Genomic DNA, 19,163 nt, shown 5'->3' with positions numbered 1-19,163 from the left:
GTTAACTTCATTGTGCTTTGAAGTTGTTTTCCCCCGTTTTCAATTTGTTTGTCTTACTTTCTCTTTTAGTCTGTTTCAAAAAAAAACGTCTCTTTACTTTTTTTGCAATTCTTTAATTCTAACTTTCCACATGACATGCTTAGTACCACAAGATTAAAGAGCATCTTGGTACATTCTACGTATCTCTAATTTAAGTCACAAGATTGAAAAGGTCTTTTTTACTTTCTCAAACTCTATGGCCAAGTTAAAAACCAGACAAACAAATTGAAACATAGATAATATCATTTCCCACTGATATAGAAAGAACGAAAATTTTGCTACTTGTCTATAAGAACAACTAACCATATGATCCCAAGTTACATGGTTGAACTAATTTGTAGCCATGGAGACAGTTAACTGTTTTAAATACATCCATATACAGAACAATCAATAGTGTCACAAAACAGATTAACATGGAATAAACACAGCTTACATAACATATATGGAGTTATAATATTCTCTTCAAGCTCTATAAAGCTCATGCCACTCTTCTCATTTTGATGTTAACTGGAATCTCTTTGTAGGTATGGACCTTTTCAGCTGCTTTACGCGACGGTCTTCCAACAGAAGACCTTCGCGAAAGTTGAGCTACATTTTCCTTGTCATGTTTCACTTCCTCAACGCCAGATAAAGGCGATGGAACAAAACCATCTATGTGAACCGGGCTGTTAAAGGGTACAGCAAGGCCTTCTAATTCAAACAAGTCCTCTGCTGCTGGTTCTGAATGTTGGATTTTGGAAGTAGTAGACTTTCTTCTCAAACATCGCCTGAAAAAGATATGATTGGTTCGAAAAATGTCTTGAGATTGAAGCAATCATGGACTGATATAACTAGTAAAAAAAATACGTTCTTCCTCGCCACGTCAATGTACTTTATTAAACTATTTCTTTATTTGCTGAATTTTGAATTAGACGCTCATTTTCGGAGTAACATACAATGAAAATATTGAGTTTTCCTCAGACAAGTTTGCCTTTTTAACGTTCGTATATCGAAGCCAATGTGGAACAACAAAACAACACCTATAATACCAGTTAAAATTCTACTGTAAGGAAAACTAACCTTTTGTTTTCTGTTGCTTCTTTTTCTGCAGCTTGTTGAGAGGTCATCGAATTGCCCATAGCTGAAAGATTACTATACAGTTAGGGATCACAAAGATAAATTGGAAAATCAAGAAAACACTAATGGAAACTAGCATTTACATTGACTTCTTGTAGCACGCTGGCGTCTGTTACCATTTCTAGGCTTGCTATGTTTGTTCAATTGAGAGTCGATATCCATAAACTCTTCATCCTAGTGTCAAAAACGCGAAAATCTACTTAGTGAGAGAAGATAGAGGAATGCCAACAATTGCAAATGGAGAATAAATTGGAAGTTCAAGTACCACACCTGCAAGTCATTTGTTGGCTGGTCCTTTTGTTGTTCTTGTTCCTGCAACTACAAGAAATTGACACCGGTTTACGCCTCTACTGATCAATATCGAAAAGCACCACTAGGCTCATCTAACTATTTACATCTAAAGACTAGGTGACAAGCAAAAAAAGGTTTCAAATTTGCAGCTTGAAATTATTCATTCTACAATGGCCTAAGGTAAATGAAGATGTCACATTATGTCGCAATAAAAAAGAAGATAAAAGTATCAATTGCAATTTTAGTTATGGTGGCGGTTACATTGAACTATCAATCTTCAATTAGTCCTTCACATCCAGACAAGTAAAACCAATCATTTATTAACTTAGGCATGACCAAATTGAACATAAAAAGGAAACTTATTCTACTCGAACCAAATTGATGACACTTCACGCTATTGCCAAGAGGTCAAGGTAAGGGATTGGGTAATCCATTTAAGTGTGAAATAAGACCTGAATTGGGATGATATTCATTGATGGCTTACTCTTTGTGTATGTTATGGAGTCTCGTGAACTTATGCATGACCAAATTGAACATAAAAATACAACTTATTCTACTCAAACCAAATTGATGAAACTTCACGCTATTGCCAAGAGGTCAAGGTAAGAGTTTGAGTCATTCATCCAAATGTGGAAACAAGACCTGAATTAGGATGCTATTCATAGATCGTTGTGTACGTATGGAGTTTGAGTCATTCATCCAAATGTGGAAACAAGACCTGAATTAGGATGCTATTCATAGATCGGTGTGTAAGTATGGAGTCTCGTGAACTTATGCACGACCAAATTCAACACAAAAAGGCAACTTATTTTATACTCAAAACCATATTGATATAACTTCATGGTATTGCCAAGATGAACTTAGGCATGACCAATATTTCTTTCAGCAAAGGCACCTAAAAAATTTATACATCAATATGTAACACATATTAGCGAGAGTACAAAATCCTTACCTCTTCTAAATTCCGCGATTTAAGTAATACTTCTTTGCAAACCAGCTCATGTTGTAGCGATTTCATCTGTTACAAAATAAATTACTAGCTCATGTTTAACAAATAACTCTAGTCTCCCCTACAAGTAACAATCTTTTTTAAAGAAAATATTTTTACCTTTTCTCTGTTCAAATTGAGTTCCTGCAATATTAATCGATAAAGGATAGTAAATTAATTTCAGTAGTTTTCCTCAATGCAAGAGCACTACTTACATCTGAAATTACTCATCAATGAAGAGAAAGACAGAAAACTAACCGCCAACATATGACTATTCGATTGAGCAAGATTCCAGTTTTGTAGCTGCATTTTTTGAAGATGAATCCTCATTTTTTGAAGCTCAAGTCCACTCAACTCTATAATCTTGCTGTTAACATAATCAAAACATATAAAAAAACATCAACCAACTTGATAGTAACAATGTTAAAAAAAAAGTGGCATGCTCTAAATTGTGTACTATATTGTATACTATTACATACTTCTTTTCTTGAACAATTTTCACCAATGCAACATTTTCCTGTTTCAAGCAACCAAAAACAACACAAAAAGGAGAAAATCAGACACAAATCACCAAAAATACAACAACAACATTCCCTGTGCAATTCCACAGGTGGGTATGGGGAGGGATAGTATGTACGCATACCTTAACCTAAAAGAGGTTGTTTCTGATAAACCCTTAATAGTACAAAGAAGTCCAGAAAAAGAATAACAGAAATACAAGAAATAACAGATAATAACAAAAACAATACATAGTAACAAAACTACAACAAAACAATATGATAGTAGCAAAAAGCAACAAACTATAGGAGCAATAGTACGACTACTGGTATGAACGGACAACATGACATGCACTGTTACCTCCATACCCTTCTATCTAAGGTCATAGCTTCGGTAAGCTAAAACAAGTCACACAAAATAAATTCAGAAAAAACCCATTAAGTAAAAAAGCAAAAAAGAACCATACTTTGGCAAGATGATTAATGTAGTCCTTCATTGAAGAAACATCTGGCGAAACCTTATCGACATCAATTGGCGATTTTTGCTGTGTTTGTGGAAGAGAATTTGTTATATCTGATAGCCTCTTCCTCACAATGCTTCCAAAAGATGATCTTTTTGCCATTCTATCCCCTTTCATTTCTTATGGATAATCAAGAAAGCTTTTTTAACCAAAATTTCAAGAAACCCAAGTTGGGTATAATCAAGAAAGGTTTTTTAATCAAATTTTCAAGAAACCCAAGTTGGGTAATCAAGAAATGACTTCAAAACTCAAACCCCGCAATTTTTTTTCTGTGAAACAAACTCTCATATACCAAAATTCAACATAAAGGTGAAAACTTTGTTAGTTTTTTTTTTTTTTTTTGAAGTAAAGAATTTTTCTAAAAGTACTGTGATTAAATCTTTGATTTTTTTTTCTTTTTTTCTGAGAAAAGGGTTTTGATTTGCCTTTGATGAAGGAGGGAAATCTAAAGAAGAAATGAGAATTAAAGAGAAAAAAAGATGAAATTTTTTTAGGTTTGGACTTCCAACGGCTTTCCGAAGCTAATACTAACTGGTTTGGTAAGAGTCCGAGCCTATTTTTCAAATTTCGATGGCCTTTATTCTTTATTCCATTCTTCTTTTTTCTTTTCTTTATTTCTTTTTCATATTCCTTCTCTTTTTTCTTTAACAAAAATGTAGAAAGAATATATTTTTGAATTTTGAAAATCATGTAAAAAATTTATACACTTGGTTTTGTTTTGTTTGGACGAGAAAAGCGTCTTTTAAAAATAAAAGTGTGATCGGATAATAATTAATTTTAAGTGTGAAATTATCTCGAGTGAGCTTTTATCTAAATCGATGGTATATCGGAAACCTCTCAATAAAGTTGTGTATGCATCACTCTATCTAGACTTTATTTATGGGATTTACATAATTATTTTATTGTTAGGAGTTAAAAATAATTATTTGGTACAATGATAATATGAGTTGAAGTTAAACGCAGATGTGAGAATTCATATAGCCGACTCAAACTTATTTGAGGTTAATGCATAGTTATTGTTGTTTTCTCGTATCGTGTCAACTAATTTTTAATATCATCGCTTGCTAATCAGTCAATCCTTTTTGACTTCAAAATTTTTGGGGTATAAAGTGAATTGTATATACTATATAGACCAATTTGTTACAAAGTTTGAGAGGTCAGAATGAATGAACCAATACTATATGGGCATAATTGACGTTAACAATAATATTTTCCATGTCCATTTTTCTACGGAGGAATCAATTGATGATGAAGATATCCGACACAAAGCATTATGGATCATTCCTACACCAAAGTTTAATGCTTAATTGTTAGACAAGGTGGAGCTAGAAGATGGTTTATGGTTTCGATCAAATTCAGAAAACTTTACGTCTTAAATGAAAGATATGTCAAAGGAATCAAAATGCCCTTCAAATTTTGTAATCTTACACATATCATGTGAAAAATTGAAGGGAAAGAAATATTCTTTTAACCGTGCAAAGTTATTCCATCTAGTGAAGGGCCAGAATGACAAAAGAACCCGGCAGATCGATCAATCTTAACAAAAACTGCATTGCTTACAAAAAAAAAATGTCAGTAAAAGATGGCCATCTCAAACTGTATACTTTCTGTAGATGCTAGGATGAATCTTCTGAAGCATCTCTATTCTGTAGATTATACATAAAATATATATCGATCTCTTATGCTCAGAGTTAGTTAACTTTGTCACCGCCTGATCCATTATAGGGAGAATTTTCTGCACTAGGACAGAGTCATCTTGTGGCAGTGCCTTGAAGAAGATATGATGCTTTACTACGAACCTAACCAAAACGACAAACATCAGGAGGAGTTCGAAAAATAATTAAGATGATAAAAGTTTAAGACGGATTAGCTTATGTTTACCTTAGAAGCATAGGACCTCAAATCTGTGCTAGTGATTTGACAGGAACAGTTTCTAAGGCACGCGCTCCACATCTCACTGAATATTGGTTTATCTTTTAACAACGGGTTGCAAAACAGCCAGTTTTCTGCCAGAACCAGGTGAATATACATTTGGAGAAGATCACAATTCTTATCCTTCAGATTGATGGAGATTAGAGATCTCAAGATCTGTTCTTCATCATGTAGCTGCATGATTAGTTAGGTAACGTTAGTATACCAAAAAATTGTGAGCTTCACACGAGAAAACACATTTCAGCACCTGGCATGACATATACATGACGATGACAAACATGATGAGGGGCACAGAAAGGATTCTTAAATGGTAGTAGTGATGGTAAAAGCGCGTCAAAGCTACCTTGTCATCAAAACATGCTACAAGAAACTGAAAGGCCAGAACACTCCTTAGATGCTTGGACCGAGCATCCAGTCCAGCTACGCTCTCCACAGACCTCAAGCAGTTGACATCAGTAGGAACTCTGAACAAATGATATGTACCGTCATATAACTTTAACGTAAGGAGTTTAGAAAGAAGATGAAACTTCTATATCTACAGATCAATCAAAGCAGGTATCTAAAACATAAAGCTCCAAGGAAAAACAGAGATGAATGAATAACAACTTCTAATACTTAAGATGCAAAAGCATCAGAATAGAACAATTTTTAACATGCTTTGCAAATAAGTCACCGGGACAAATGATCCCTATAAATTTTTCCACCCTCTACAGCAATGATAAAAATGAGATTCAAAATGCATCCTTTAAGCTGGGAGGTGTATGTTACAATTTGTATTCATATACAACTTGTCTGATTCTTCCACTACATTAATCTCCTCTTTCCACTTCTCTCTTTCTACAAAGTGGAGGAGGAATAAGATCCATCCATGTGCAGAAACAATTGAATATTGGAGGTACTAAATTAATTTAGAATGCAAACAAACCAATAGTAGAAATCAATGAAATCTATTACAAAAAACCTGTAGGCGAGGGATTTTGCTATTTTCTGACAGCTTGAATTGAATGCATCATCACTAAAGAAGCTAATAAGTGAGTGCAAGCAATCCTTCAACGCTGAAGATAGGCCAATAAGTTGCCGATCTAAGAAGAGATAGATCACTGAGGTAATCAGATCTTCTACCTCCGAAGTTGAGAAAACTGAACGTGTAGTCCTACAAAAAAAATAAAAAGATTGAGATTTAATATAATGCCATGATTGGATTAACAGATCCTAAATGATTCTGATCAAAAATAGGTCCCAAAGTATTTCATATTAAACATGGCTCTACATCAAGTATTAATTTTTTTTCTAATTTCTAAACATTTGACATAGTTGTATGAATGTTTGCAATCCCATAAACACAAATACAGCTCCCAAATAGACAGGCACATCACATACCTTGCTTGGCAACAAACAGAAACATACTTTATCCAGGATTTGATATTTTGAGGCGGTCCAGCAGAATCAGAATCTAAGACACAGCATATAAAGTTGTGAGAAGTTGTAATTGAGAAGTATGAAATATGGGCCTTGTAAATACGGCATAACACTATACTAGTAATGAAATCCTAAGACCCTAAGAAACTATGTCCGTCCCTCTTCAAGGTCTAAAGCCAAGTTTGCCAATGTTAATAGACTAACATAAAGTCTCCAACTGCGAAATCAATAAATTACCTTGGTACCTTGCATACCATTGCCCATTTTGTAACCCTAGCTCCCATTTTATCGTATTTCCAGTTCAATCCAAAAAATACGGAAATTTATAACACGTTCATTTAGCAACCAATATGTAAAGTGAATAACTAAAACCTTATTTGAAAAATATGCACACATGTTGAATTTGTGCCATGATATTTAGTACCCTATAAACAAGAAAGACCGCCACTGACATACCCTTTCCCCACTGCTCTTCTGCCTGTAGTTTTAGGTAAAACTTCCTTGCAAGCCAAGAATTTATGGTTACTACATAAAAGTATGAATTGAAGAAAATAAGGCAAAATAAGACACACATTGACTAGAAGCTTCATTTGCAGAGGACAATTATTGCTATCAGGAAAAATCAGACTAAGGTGGAAAATTTGTGTACCTCCATACACAAATTCCATGCTGGTGGAAGATTTGGAAGGGAAATCCAACAGAAAGCCATATACTTCAAGTGCTCGCCTCAGTTCTGAATGGTTTGGCAACCATTCCATCTCAAACATTACAACATCAGCCTTACAAACCATGAGGAGAGAAAAATAACTTACGAAATTTGCATTAATAAACAGATGATATTTTATTCATTCGCAGAATATAGATGAAAACCTGATTTTTAGGTAAAAGAATAGAACACCAAAATTCACATGCTGCTGCCCTCAACTCTTCTTTTGGTGAATATAACACTGAGAGGGCATAAGGCAATTGTAACTATGGAATCCCTCAGTGTCAATAATTGGAAAGAAGTACTACTCACTGAGATTAAATGTCCATGCTCCTATGCACTTTTCAACTCGACCATGATCTGTGACCAATTTCAAAAGCCAACCGTTCACAAGCAATCCCTCCAGAAATGCTTCTCCTACAATAGCATCATGGATAGGGAACCCCACAGTTAATCCCCAATAAAATCGATTAAATTACTCATTTGAATTTTCTAAGAACTTATTCAATTACACCTAATGCTGGCAAATGGGAGGATCAGATCAGATACGGGCGGGTTGAAAATAAGTTAGGAAAAAATGGATAAGCATCTGGCCCCTCGTATTTAATACAGACAAATACAGATAGAGTAACAGATAATATGGATCCATATTTTCTATTTATATGTTTTACAGGATTAGAATTCATTAACATATTTATATCAACATCAATGGAATAGTTTGACAAAATATTAGGAGTAATTTTTTTGCATCACCCAAGGGTGTAGCTTAGTTAGCCAATGACATGAGTTGAGAACCATGAAATCTCAAGTTCAAATCCCAACAACAACAACAAACCCAGTATAATCCTACAGTGTGGGGTCTAGGAGGGTAGAGTGTACGTAGACCTAACCCCCACCTTAAAAGGTAGGGCGGCTGTTTCCGAGAGACCCTCGGCTCAAGAGAGGAAAACAAGATAAAAGGTCAGATAGGGACAAGCATATCGAAAACAAGATGAAAACAAGGAATAGCAAAAGTGAGAAAGTCATGGTAGAATAGTACGAAAAGAAAGAGGCATTAACTACTATAAATAAATAAGATAATCAAAGTACAACGGCCCCACACCTATAAACAGCAATACAATGCAAAAATCAAATGGCAATAAACAATGAGCAGAACTACAACTACTATGGTGTAAGGATAAGTCACCTAGCCTTTTATCCTAATCTGAGTCCTCCACAAAAGAAATTATAGTGCACTAATGCGCTTACTAATAGGGAAGAATAACAAGACTATGTACTAGCTTGCGCTAATGCGCTTACTAATGGGTTGAGAACCATGAGATCTCAAGTTCAAATCCCAACCGAGGCAAAAAAAATACTAGGTGACTTTTTCCCATCTATTCAAATCTTAGTGGACAGAATTACCCAGTATTGTGTTGGTTGGAGGTAGCAGGTACCCTGTATAATTAGTCAAGGTATGCAAAAAGAGAATCCATCTATATATTTCAGTACCAGCTTATAAAATAAAGAGTAAAGAGTATTGTATCTTTTTGGATCTGATAAATTAGCATACATTGTTTTTCCTCACTCACTTCAACGTTGCTTTCTTTCTCTCTTGTGAAGCAATAGTTTTTTCTAACTTTCGGTACTACTTGTTTTTTGGATGCTTAAATTTTTGGATGCTTATACAGTAGATGCTAGAATCAAAAGGATTTGAATCAAGCTAAAAATTTATTTAATACTCTAATTGGGTGTAACTGGTAAAAGTTGTTGCCATGTGACGAGGTGGTCATGGGTTCAAGCCTTGAAAACAGCCTCTGGCAGAAATGTAAGATAAGGTTGTGTACAATAGACCCCTGTGGTCGTACCCTTCCCTGGACCCTGCGCATAGCGAGAGCTTTAGTGCACCAGGCTGCCCTAATTGGGTATTCAGCTATTTAAATTGAAAACAAATAAAACAAACTGTGGCAAAAAACTTGACAAAGCTACCAGAATTTGAGTTGTAAATATTATTCAAATTGATTGCAGAAATGAGAAAAATTTCTTAAACTAGGTATGAATCTGCTTTGCTTTTACAATCTGTGCAAAAGAAAATTATATGTTTGTTCAAAGAAGAAGAAGCCCCTCCACGCCCCTCCCACCAAAACCAAAAATGAAGTCAGATTAGTTCAGTAGCAGCAGAGCGGAACTTATGGACTGTGCACTAGTCATGATGGGAATTCTGATTTACCCATCCATTTTTTACCACAAGTTACACGGTTTGATCCATATTTAATCCAGTTTTAAGAAATCACTTATCCAACCCACTTCTAGATGGGCGGATTGGACAGATACTTGGTATTTTATCCATTTTGGCAGCACTGGTACTTATAGCTCGGATAATTCAACATAGAGCCAAATCTGAAGATAAAGATGTCATTAACAAAGCAAAATTGAGATAAATATCACTAAAATTGGAAGAAGAAGAAAAAAAGGAGGGAGAGGAGGAGATAACACCTTCTTCTGTTTTGAGTTCTAACAGTGAATTGACTTCATGCCCCATAAAGGACTGCAAAAGGACACAACTCCTAAGCTCGGGAAAAGTAAGCACGGGCATAGCTTTCTGCAGGTCAGACAGGAAAAGAATTATAATTCATTCAAACCCAAGATACCATCAGTGTCAAGTGAACGCCAGGCTCGTCTTAGTTCATAGATAACCTGGTCCCCAAAAACATGAAGACCCCATAATGGCATCTGATCATCAGTGCTTATTTCATTCATCTACAAAATAAAAACAAAATTCAATGTTGCCAAACTTTAGGATCAAACTGAGAACCATACCCAACTGGGAAAAAGAAACAAAAATGCATACCTGTTGTTGACATTTGTTAACGTAGTTATAAAGCTCTGCTTCTCTGGTATCCAAATCATCATCTGACTCGTCAGACTTGCGGATCTTTGCACGTTTAGATTCCTTCTTAGGTATGTCGCTCTTCACTTGGTAGAAATCACTGAGAAGATCATCTAAGCCGATTACCTTCTTCCTAGAAAATATTAGTTGAAATAAGAAAACATAAGACGGTACTACAGTGTTAAGACCATTCAATTGGCTGAATAAATAACAATGGAAGAAATGAACAATAGACTAGCCTGTATCCAGTACTACATTCACAATCAGGTAAACATATGCATATTCTCTATGTATTCACTATTTCAGGGGCAACAACAACATAACCAGTGTAGTCTCACAAAGTGTGGTCTAGGGACGGTAGAATGTATGCAAACCTTACCCCTAACTCAAAGGTAGATATCCTTAGACTATTAGAAAGTCTGGGAACAAGAACCGGCCAACATTTGTTATTAGTGAACTCAGACACCACTAGGATTAAAATGAGAAAAGTAGCTCTAAATGGCAGATAACTGCAACTCTCTTCACCATCTCTATGGATTCAAATGGTACAGTTCTTTTTTTTATTTTGGATAAGTAATCCGATTGGTATTTTTCACATAAAAAAAGGGCAGCCCGGTGCACTTAAGCTCCCGCTATGCGCAGGGTCCGGGGAAGGGCCTGACCACAAGGGTCTATTGTACGCAGCCTTACCTTGCATTTCTGCCAGAGGCTGTTTCCAAGGCTTGAACCCGTGACCTCCTGGTCACATGGCAGCAACTTTACCAGTTACTCCAAGGCTCCCCTTCGTATTTTTCACATACCATACCAAATAAAAGGCACCAACTACTTCAGTCCTAACAGCTTTTGTCCATCTAATAAAAGAGGCCAAGGATAATTTTACAGATCTCCAAACACCAGCACAGAAATTTTAGCTACACTCATATCATTGGTCTTCTGAAGTAAATGATGCCATGCAAAAATATGAGATCATCAAAGAATGTAGTTCAAATGATATCCCTATAGAGGTATGCAAGTGTTTTGAAGAAGTTGGAGCAACATGGCTTACCGAACTGTTTAAGAATGGAAAGATGTCAAGCAAGTGAAGAAAAAACAACTTGATTTCTATATACAAGGGCAAGAAGATAATCAAAAGTTCAGCAACCTACCTTGCCTTGAACTTATGAGAGATGCGATGAAACTCTGGAAAGGAGTAATAGCGTAAACAGTACGTTAAAACCAAAAACCTGAATTCTAATTGCATCTAGCACCATATACCTACTTAAGTTACAAATATAAAATTAAACTTCACTACCAGTAGGAAAACCTTTAGCTTTCTTCTATACCTAAACTTACACCACTCTTTTCTTTTCCTTGTTTTTCTTTTCTTTATTAAGAGTGTTTAATCTTGTAAATACACAAAAAAAAATCTCAATGATATCCTAAGTAAATTTTCACAAGTACATGTTGATCCTATCTAAAGTTCCAGAAGCATCTTTTAATTTTTCAATTATCAACTTCTTTCTTCATTTTTCTTTTTTTTCCCTTTTTCTCGTCTCTCAGCAGAAAGCAAATAAGAGGGAAAGCTTTCCACATATGTTTATCCATGCCTTTAGCTTACTTTTTATATCTCAGATGTTTCTAGTAAATTCATATTTCCTGGGAATGACACATGGGATTTTAAATTAAATTAAAGTTAAGGTGGAAGAATGTTAATTGCAGGTTAAAATTAAATGGCATACGGCTGAATTAGATATCCTGATTAATTTCAACCGGCTAGAAGGCTCACATCATATCTGCAACGGTAACATATCTGCAACGGTAACTTGCTTATCTTAATAAAGTATTCAATTCGAAGAACAGACCTGCCTTGATCCAAAGAAAAGAAGTTATCATTTTGACACAAATTAAAGCAGTCAGACAGATAACTATGATCTACCGGGGACCAAGTTTTGGGTTCACATCATGTGTATTCCTTAATCAAACCCAAATCTGTACCTTCATTGGAACAAAGGCGCCAACTTCTATAGGGGCCATATCTGGAGGTTGGTCAATTTAAACTTGGACATAGAACATCAATATTCAGATTTTCCGTTAAGGACTGGTTCTAAAAAATTATTAAGCAATTCTTTATCCAAAAAAAAAAATTATTAAGCAAACTTCATTGGTGGAGATTTCTATGGTCATATCGGTATAACTTCTAATGGTTTCGATGATGTCCATGGAGGCTTTGGTTTAGGGTAAGGAATGGCGGCGGGGTATCTCTTCTGGAGTTTGCTAAAGCCTTTGAGTTGGTTATTGCTAACTCGTGTTTTCTCCTATTTTCACTCGGAATAACCTTGCAATCCTCTATGACCGACCGAGGATTAGATGGGGGGCGTAACTCCCGCCCTTTCTCGGGAGATGGTGGGAAGTTGACTGGTTCAGGAGCTTGGAGCAGTAGTGGGGATGCGAATGACATGTGGGACATGGCAGCTGGTTGCATTAGAAAAGCAGCTCCCGAGGTTCTAGGGGTATCGAGAGGTATATTCGGTGGTCATCAAAGAGATTGGTGGTGGAATGGAGAAGTACAAGGCAAAGTGAAAGCCAAGAAGGTTGCTTATACGAAGTGGATGGAGTGCGTGGATGAGGAGGAGAAGAGCAAGCTTAAAGATATTTATAAGAAGGCGAAGACAGAAGCGAAGTCGGCGGTCACCAGTACTAAGACGGCAGCTTTTGAACGCTTATATGTCGAGTTAGGGGAAAAAGGTGGGGATAAGAGATTGTATAGGCTCGCCAAAGTGAGAGAGAGAAAAGCCCACGACCTAGATCTAGTAAAGTGCATCAAGGACGAGGAAGGTGAAGTGTTAGTGGATGACACGTCTATCAAGCAAAGGTGGCAGGCTTACTTCCACAGAGACAATGTACTGGGTGATTTGGCGTACTCTCATAGTCTTCGAGACTTTGGGTACTGCAGGTGTTTTAGGGTTGAGTAGGTTAGACGGGCTATTAGCAGGATGAAAAGGGGGAGAACGACCGGGCCCGATGAGATTCCGGTGGACTTTTGGAAGAGCACTGACAAGGCAGGTGTGGAGTGGTTGACTAAGTTGTTTAATAATGTTTAATGTTATTTTGAAGACTGCTAAGATGCCCGATGAATAGAGGTGGAGTACTATGGTTCCATTTTACAAGAACAAGGGCGATATCCAAAACTATAATAATTACAGGGGATCAAATTGCTAAGCCACACTATGAAGATTTGGGAAAGAGTGGTGGAGATGAGGGTGAGGAGAGGAGTGTCAATATCAGGGAATCAGTTCGGATTCATGCCACTAAAGCAATCCATCTTATGCGGAGACTGGTGGAGAAATTTAGAGAAAGAAAAAGGGATCTTCATATGGTATTCATTGATCTTGAAAAGGCTTATGAAAAAGTTTCGAGGGATATTCTCTAGAGGTGCCTGGAGGCTAAAGGTGTCCCGATGGTGTATATTAGAGCGATAAAGGACATGTATGATGGAGTCAAGACTCGAGTTAGGACGGTGGAAGGTGACTCAAAGCATTTTCCTGTTGAGATGGGACTACATCATGGATCTGTACTGAATCTTTTCCTTTTTGCCTTGGTGATAGATAAGCTAGCACGGTCTATTCAGGAGGAGGTTCCATGGTGTATGCTATTTGCGGACGACATAATTTTGATTGATGAGACTCGAGACAGAGTTAATGATAGGTTGGAGGTTTAGAGACAAACTCTGGAGTCCAAAGGGTTCAGATTGAGCAAGACCAAAACTGAATACTTGGAGTGCAAATTCAGTGGTGCGATGGATGAAAAGGGCATAGAAGTGAGGCTTGCCACTCAGCCTATCCCTAAGACAGAAAGCTTTAAATACCTTGGATCCATCATCCAGAGCAGTGGAGACATCGACGAGGATGTCATGCTTCGCATTGGGGCATCATGGATGAAATGAAGGCTTGACTCTGGAGTCTTGTGTGAATGGTGGTTAGACCGGCGTTGTTAAACGGAGTGGAATGCTGGCCGGTAGAGAACTCTCATGTCCATAAAATGCATGTTGCGGAGATGAGGATGCTGAGATGGATGTGTGGACACACTAGGAGTGATAAGATTAGGAATGATGTCATTCGAGAGAAGGTGGGAGTGGCCTCTGTGGCAAACAAGATAAGAAAAGCGAGACTGAGATGGTTTAGACATGTGCAGAGGAGGGGTGTCGACGCTCCAGTTAGGAGGTGCAAGCGGTTGGATTTTGAGGTTATACGGAGGGGTAGGGTAGACCGAAAAAGTATTGGGAAGAGGTGATTAGACAAGATATGGCGCTACTCCATATCACCGAGAACATGACCTTAGATGGAAAAGAGTGGAGGTCGCAAATTAGGGTAGAAGGCTAATAAGGGTAGAATGGTGTCTTGCCATATGTCGATTTAGGGTGGTCGTAGGTCTAGGCGTGCCATTATAGTTGCGGTGTTTTAATTACCACATTATATTTTTATCGTTATTATCCTTGTCTTGTAAAATTTGCATCGCTTTTCATTTTTTTATGCCATTATGCTTTATATGTGTGTGTGTATATATATATATTATTATTATTATTTTTTCTTACTTGGGAATGTGTCTTTTGAGCCGAGGCTCTTTCGAAAACAGTCTCTCTATATCTATGAGGCAGTGGTAAGGTCTGCGTACACCCTACCTTCCCTAGACCCCACTTGTGGGATTCTACTGGGTATGTTGTTGTTGTTGTTGTAAGCAAACTTCATGCGCTGACAAATGAAGAAGCCTCATATTCATGTGAAAATCATTTTAAATATTCCTATGTTTGGAGAAAGTTGTGATTCACTGTGAATTTTGTTAAGCTATGTTGCTCGGACTCTTCAAAATTGCTTTCGGGTGCGTGTCAGATCCTCCAAAAGTTGTGCATTTTTGAAGGATCCGACATGGGTGGGGCAACAATTAGGAGAGTCCAAGCAACATAGTTGTTAAGGAGATAGCCTGAAATCTCACTTGTCATTTGTGGACCTACATTTACCTCCTTTTGTTTGAATCTAGACTTTGTGTTCATTAATTATAACCAGAAGGGTGGTATGAGACCCAACTAACTCTTGGCTTGTCATGAGTAGGCTAACTTCATTCCTCAAGTATCATTGGAAATATCCTAATTGTTAACGATTAGAGTGTAGATAAGTAATTATTAACGATTCAACAGAATCAATTCTTCCAGCGTTAAGACAGTGTGGTAACAGATTGTTGTAAAAGTTTGTCTCGGGCTTAAGCACCAATAACGATGGCAGTTGCTATCATGGAGGTGAACGATTAACCTCACCTGTCTACCATCATAAAAGCACTAACTCAAGATAGTGCTTCTATATACTATGCTTAAGCTCTCTTAAGGTCATAAGGTTAATTCTTACACCTTTTACTCTCACCAAACTGATATAAAACGAACAGCCTAGAGGGTATCTCGATTAGAATTAGAAGCTTAAGACTTCATTCAAGTAAGAATTCTAAAATAAATACTTATATACATGATAATACAGTTCAATATTCATAAACTGAGAACTTTAACACCGCCAACTTAACTACAAGTTTATGCAGGTACCTGTAGTCCACATGCATTAGTAACCTTAAAAATAGTAAAACCTGCAACAACCTATTAAACTACACTGCTACCTCACAACTTTTACCTAGTGCTTATAACTTAAATTTATATTAACATGTTAGAAAAGGCTCTCTAAGGCAGGGGTGGATCTAGAGCATAGGAAGTGGGGTCGGAAAAACCCATAGTTTTGGTTACCCCATTCTGCAGCAGATTATGAACACACGACAGCTCAATTTTGATTCCTATCTTCAGGAGCCCCCTGACACTAGTAATTTATTTTTCTCTTTCTATAAGGAAGATAGCCGCAAGTAATGGCAGATCACGTGTGCCGCCCCACAAGAGGTTATATTAAATTCCAGCGGTTTTGAGGGCCAGGCAGATTCATATCACGCCTCAACGAGCCTCAAACGCAGTGCCAATATTATGCCAGCCTTGGGAGATGACTTGAAGATGCTTGAAGGCAATTTCATGCCCTTGACATGCTTGTCAAAAACGGGTTTCAAGGAGCTGCACCAAAGCTGAATTGGGCAGTGTCCTTTTTGCCATTCATAGTAACCTTTGACTAGCTTTTCTCACCAACCCTTGTACTTGTGTAAAGATAGCCATTTTTAGCATTCTCTCGTGGGACCTTTAGTCCCTTTGTTGTAGCTTATTTTCAGAGCTTATAAGTCCCTTTGGACAGCCTCATTTGTAATCAACACTTGAAAGAGATATCAAAGAAAATTGGCACTTGCCTCCCAAAAGCTCTCTTACTTTGTTCCAACTGTTGGGCTGTTTGTGTGGACTAGTTTTGAGGTGTTTTTGTTCTTGCACTCGTATGCTATATTGTTGTTAGGACTGAGCCTTAGCAAGCTGTGTGGGCTGTTTTGGTTGTCCCACACGCTGTTGAAAATAGGCTCATGACATCACGGCCATATTGACTTGAAAGTGTAAGTTTTTGCCCGTTGGGAAATCTATTCTAGACCCATCTACCGTCCCTAAATCCATCTTACTCTGCCTTGGTCTTTTTCGTCTAAAAATAGGTTTGATTTGCTTCACATATGAGAATTTCTACCAATTCTACTTTTATTCATCAAAGCTCATCCTAATCTCCGTCAATAACAAATTATTTTACGCATTTGGTCATGAAATTTTTTTACTTTTTCCTTGAGTTGAACTCAAACAAACATGTTTGGCCATAAAACTCCACAATTTTCAAAAATTTGAAAAACACCAAAATTCTGTTTTCACTTTTTTCACTCAAAACTACTCAAGAGAAATTCAAAAAAAACAACTCCAATTTGTATTCATCATCAAACACAACTCCCAAGTTTCAAAATATCATTTTTCACTCTGAAAACAAAAATAACTTCTTCTTTTTTTTTCAAATACTCATACTTACATGGCCAAACACCTGCAATTCTCAAACACATAAGCTTCAAATCCTGACTCCAACTCTTCTCTAACATACTTAAGTAAACCACCCACAACTCAAAACCCTAGATACCTAGTATCTAATTTTGCAATCTAATCAACATGAAAAACGAATCAAACAAACAAAATTGTTGTTAAAAATGAAAAAAAAAACTCACTTTTTCTGCTTAGTAACAATAGGGCTAACGATGGAGGGTTCTTCAAATTCAAAATCTAGAGGTTCATCCATCTCCGTCATCATCTTAATTTCTTCAATAACAACAACAACAACAACAAAATTAAACACAAATCTAACAAACAAAAATCAATAAATCGATGAATAATATAGTAATTCTTCTATGCTTACGGAGATGTTTGAACAGAAAAAGAAAAAATGGCTCTTCGACTTGTTTTATAGCCTCAGGTTTGCCCGGGAAAACTAAAAATGTAGTTTCTTTTCCATTTGCATCCTTTCTTTTTTGGATGAATTGCACTTTTGGCTTTCTAATTTTCCATTGTTTGCCTTTATCACCTTCTTTTTTAACCCTTTTTTGGTACTACTATTTGAGACTCGTAGGGTGTGCATCAGTTGGTTCGGTTTGGTTCAATTCGATAGGTTTGATTTTATTGATATTTAATTTTTAAATATGCTAAACCAATATACCAAATCTATAAGATATTTTTTATTGGTTTTCGATATTGATCTTTATCGGTTCGTTTTAGATTTAACCAATAAGAAAATACTCATAAAATAATTATATGACTTTTCCAATAAGTTGACGAGACAAGACAATAACGAAAATTTATGGAATGCTCATAAAATAGATTCAGTAGCAACTAACATGAAAAAGAAATATACGAGTACAACACAAATAAAAGAAATAAGACAATAACGTGAATTGAAGGCTAAAGAGCAAAGATAGTAACCAATAAAATATTGATATTAATATTTAATATTTATGTAGGGGTAAAGAAGTAAAGTAGTAAATTAAATATTCCTTAATTGGTTATCAGTTTACCCAATAACCAATATTAAAAAATCAATATCAAACCAATAATTCGATAATTTTTTTATAATATAATTAAAAATCTATTAACCCATTAATTCAATAGAAATAACTCAATAATAATTTTTTTCGATTTGATTTTTGCACACCCCCCTATTAGCAGGAGTTGAGGGATTACTACTTTGGGTAAATAGTAATTGCATCGTTTTGATATTACGACATTTTTATTCATGTATTTTAGTGTCATTAAAGTGATTACTTTAAACATTTTTGACCGTGCATGAACCTTAAACACATTAGTGAGATGGAAGATTTTTAACTGTCTTTTTATAGAAAGTTTAAAATGTTAGATTGAAATGAAACATGAATAATTTATTTGGATTGGAGTTTGAAATGATTTTTTATGAAAATAGGTACAAGTTATAGCCAATTTTCATCAAAAGTTTTTCCAAAATGATCATTTTTGAAAAAATAACGAAAATTGAGTGATTTTATGATTAAAAAAAAATTAATTTAATGACTTTTCTGTGATAATACTATAGTTTGATGACCTTATGTGAAATTAACTCGATATTTATTCATTAGAATAAGATACATATAGATTGGGTTAATTTGTTCATCAAATTGGTGTTCAATTGTGTCTACAACTCTAGATCATAACTAGTCTTATTAATTGAACTTTAGATAAAATTAGTGAATTTAGCCGCGCTTCGCACGGATATGAAAGATGATAAGATGCATTCTTTTATTTTTTCTGAAATTGAGTAAAAAAATACAAAATATGCCGATTTATATATTACTCAAACGTATAATTGACTTTATA

The 19,163-nt window shown here is 36.0% G+C and overlaps 2 protein-coding genes across 3 annotated transcripts; both read right to left on the bottom strand.

The window, feature by feature from the left end:
- Positions 1-272: 272 nt before the first annotated feature.
- LOC129902959 (SHUGOSHIN 2) lies at positions 273-3,795 on the bottom strand. 2 transcript variants are annotated; one of them, XM_055978422.1, is made up of 9 exons: positions 3,399-3,795; positions 2,914-2,951; positions 2,693-2,801; positions 2,555-2,578; positions 2,399-2,464; positions 1,426-1,467; positions 1,239-1,329; positions 1,099-1,159; positions 273-806 (listed from the first exon to the last, which is right to left on the bottom strand). In XM_055978422.1, the coding sequence occupies exons 1-9, from the start codon at positions 3,567-3,569 to the stop codon at positions 518-520; spliced, it is 891 nt and encodes a 296-aa protein (XP_055834397.1). In that variant the 5' UTR covers positions 3,570-3,795; the 3' UTR covers positions 273-517. The 2 variants fall into 2 exon arrangements, with proteins under 2 accessions (XP_055834397.1, XP_055834396.1); XM_055978421.1 differs by having other exon boundaries at positions 1,426-1,473; positions 3,399-3,791.
- Positions 3,796-4,824: 1,029 nt separating this feature from the next.
- LOC129903286 (uncharacterized) lies at positions 4,825-17,826 on the bottom strand. Its single transcript, XM_055978796.1, has 13 exons — positions 17,701-17,826; positions 17,513-17,603; positions 10,340-10,511; positions 10,186-10,248; positions 9,985-10,090; positions 7,822-7,926; positions 7,674-7,750; positions 7,453-7,582; positions 6,765-6,837; positions 6,346-6,537; positions 5,728-5,848; positions 5,334-5,558; positions 4,825-5,251 (listed from the first exon to the last, which is right to left on the bottom strand). Exons 2-13 carry the CDS (start codon positions 17,593-17,595, stop codon positions 5,204-5,206), a joined length of 1,395 nt encoding a protein of 464 aa, XP_055834771.1. The 5' UTR covers positions 17,596-17,603; positions 17,701-17,826; the 3' UTR covers positions 4,825-5,203.
- Between the last annotated feature and the right edge of the window lie 1,337 nt (positions 17,827-19,163).

This window comes from Solanum dulcamara, chromosome 9 (genome assembly GCF_947179165.1).
Source record: "Solanum dulcamara chromosome 9, daSolDulc1.2, whole genome shotgun sequence".
NCBI lineage: Eukaryota > Viridiplantae > Streptophyta > Magnoliopsida > Solanales > Solanaceae > Solanum > Solanum dulcamara.
Note: the sequence above shows the minus strand (reverse complement) of the source record. Positions and strands in the feature narration are given on the sequence as shown.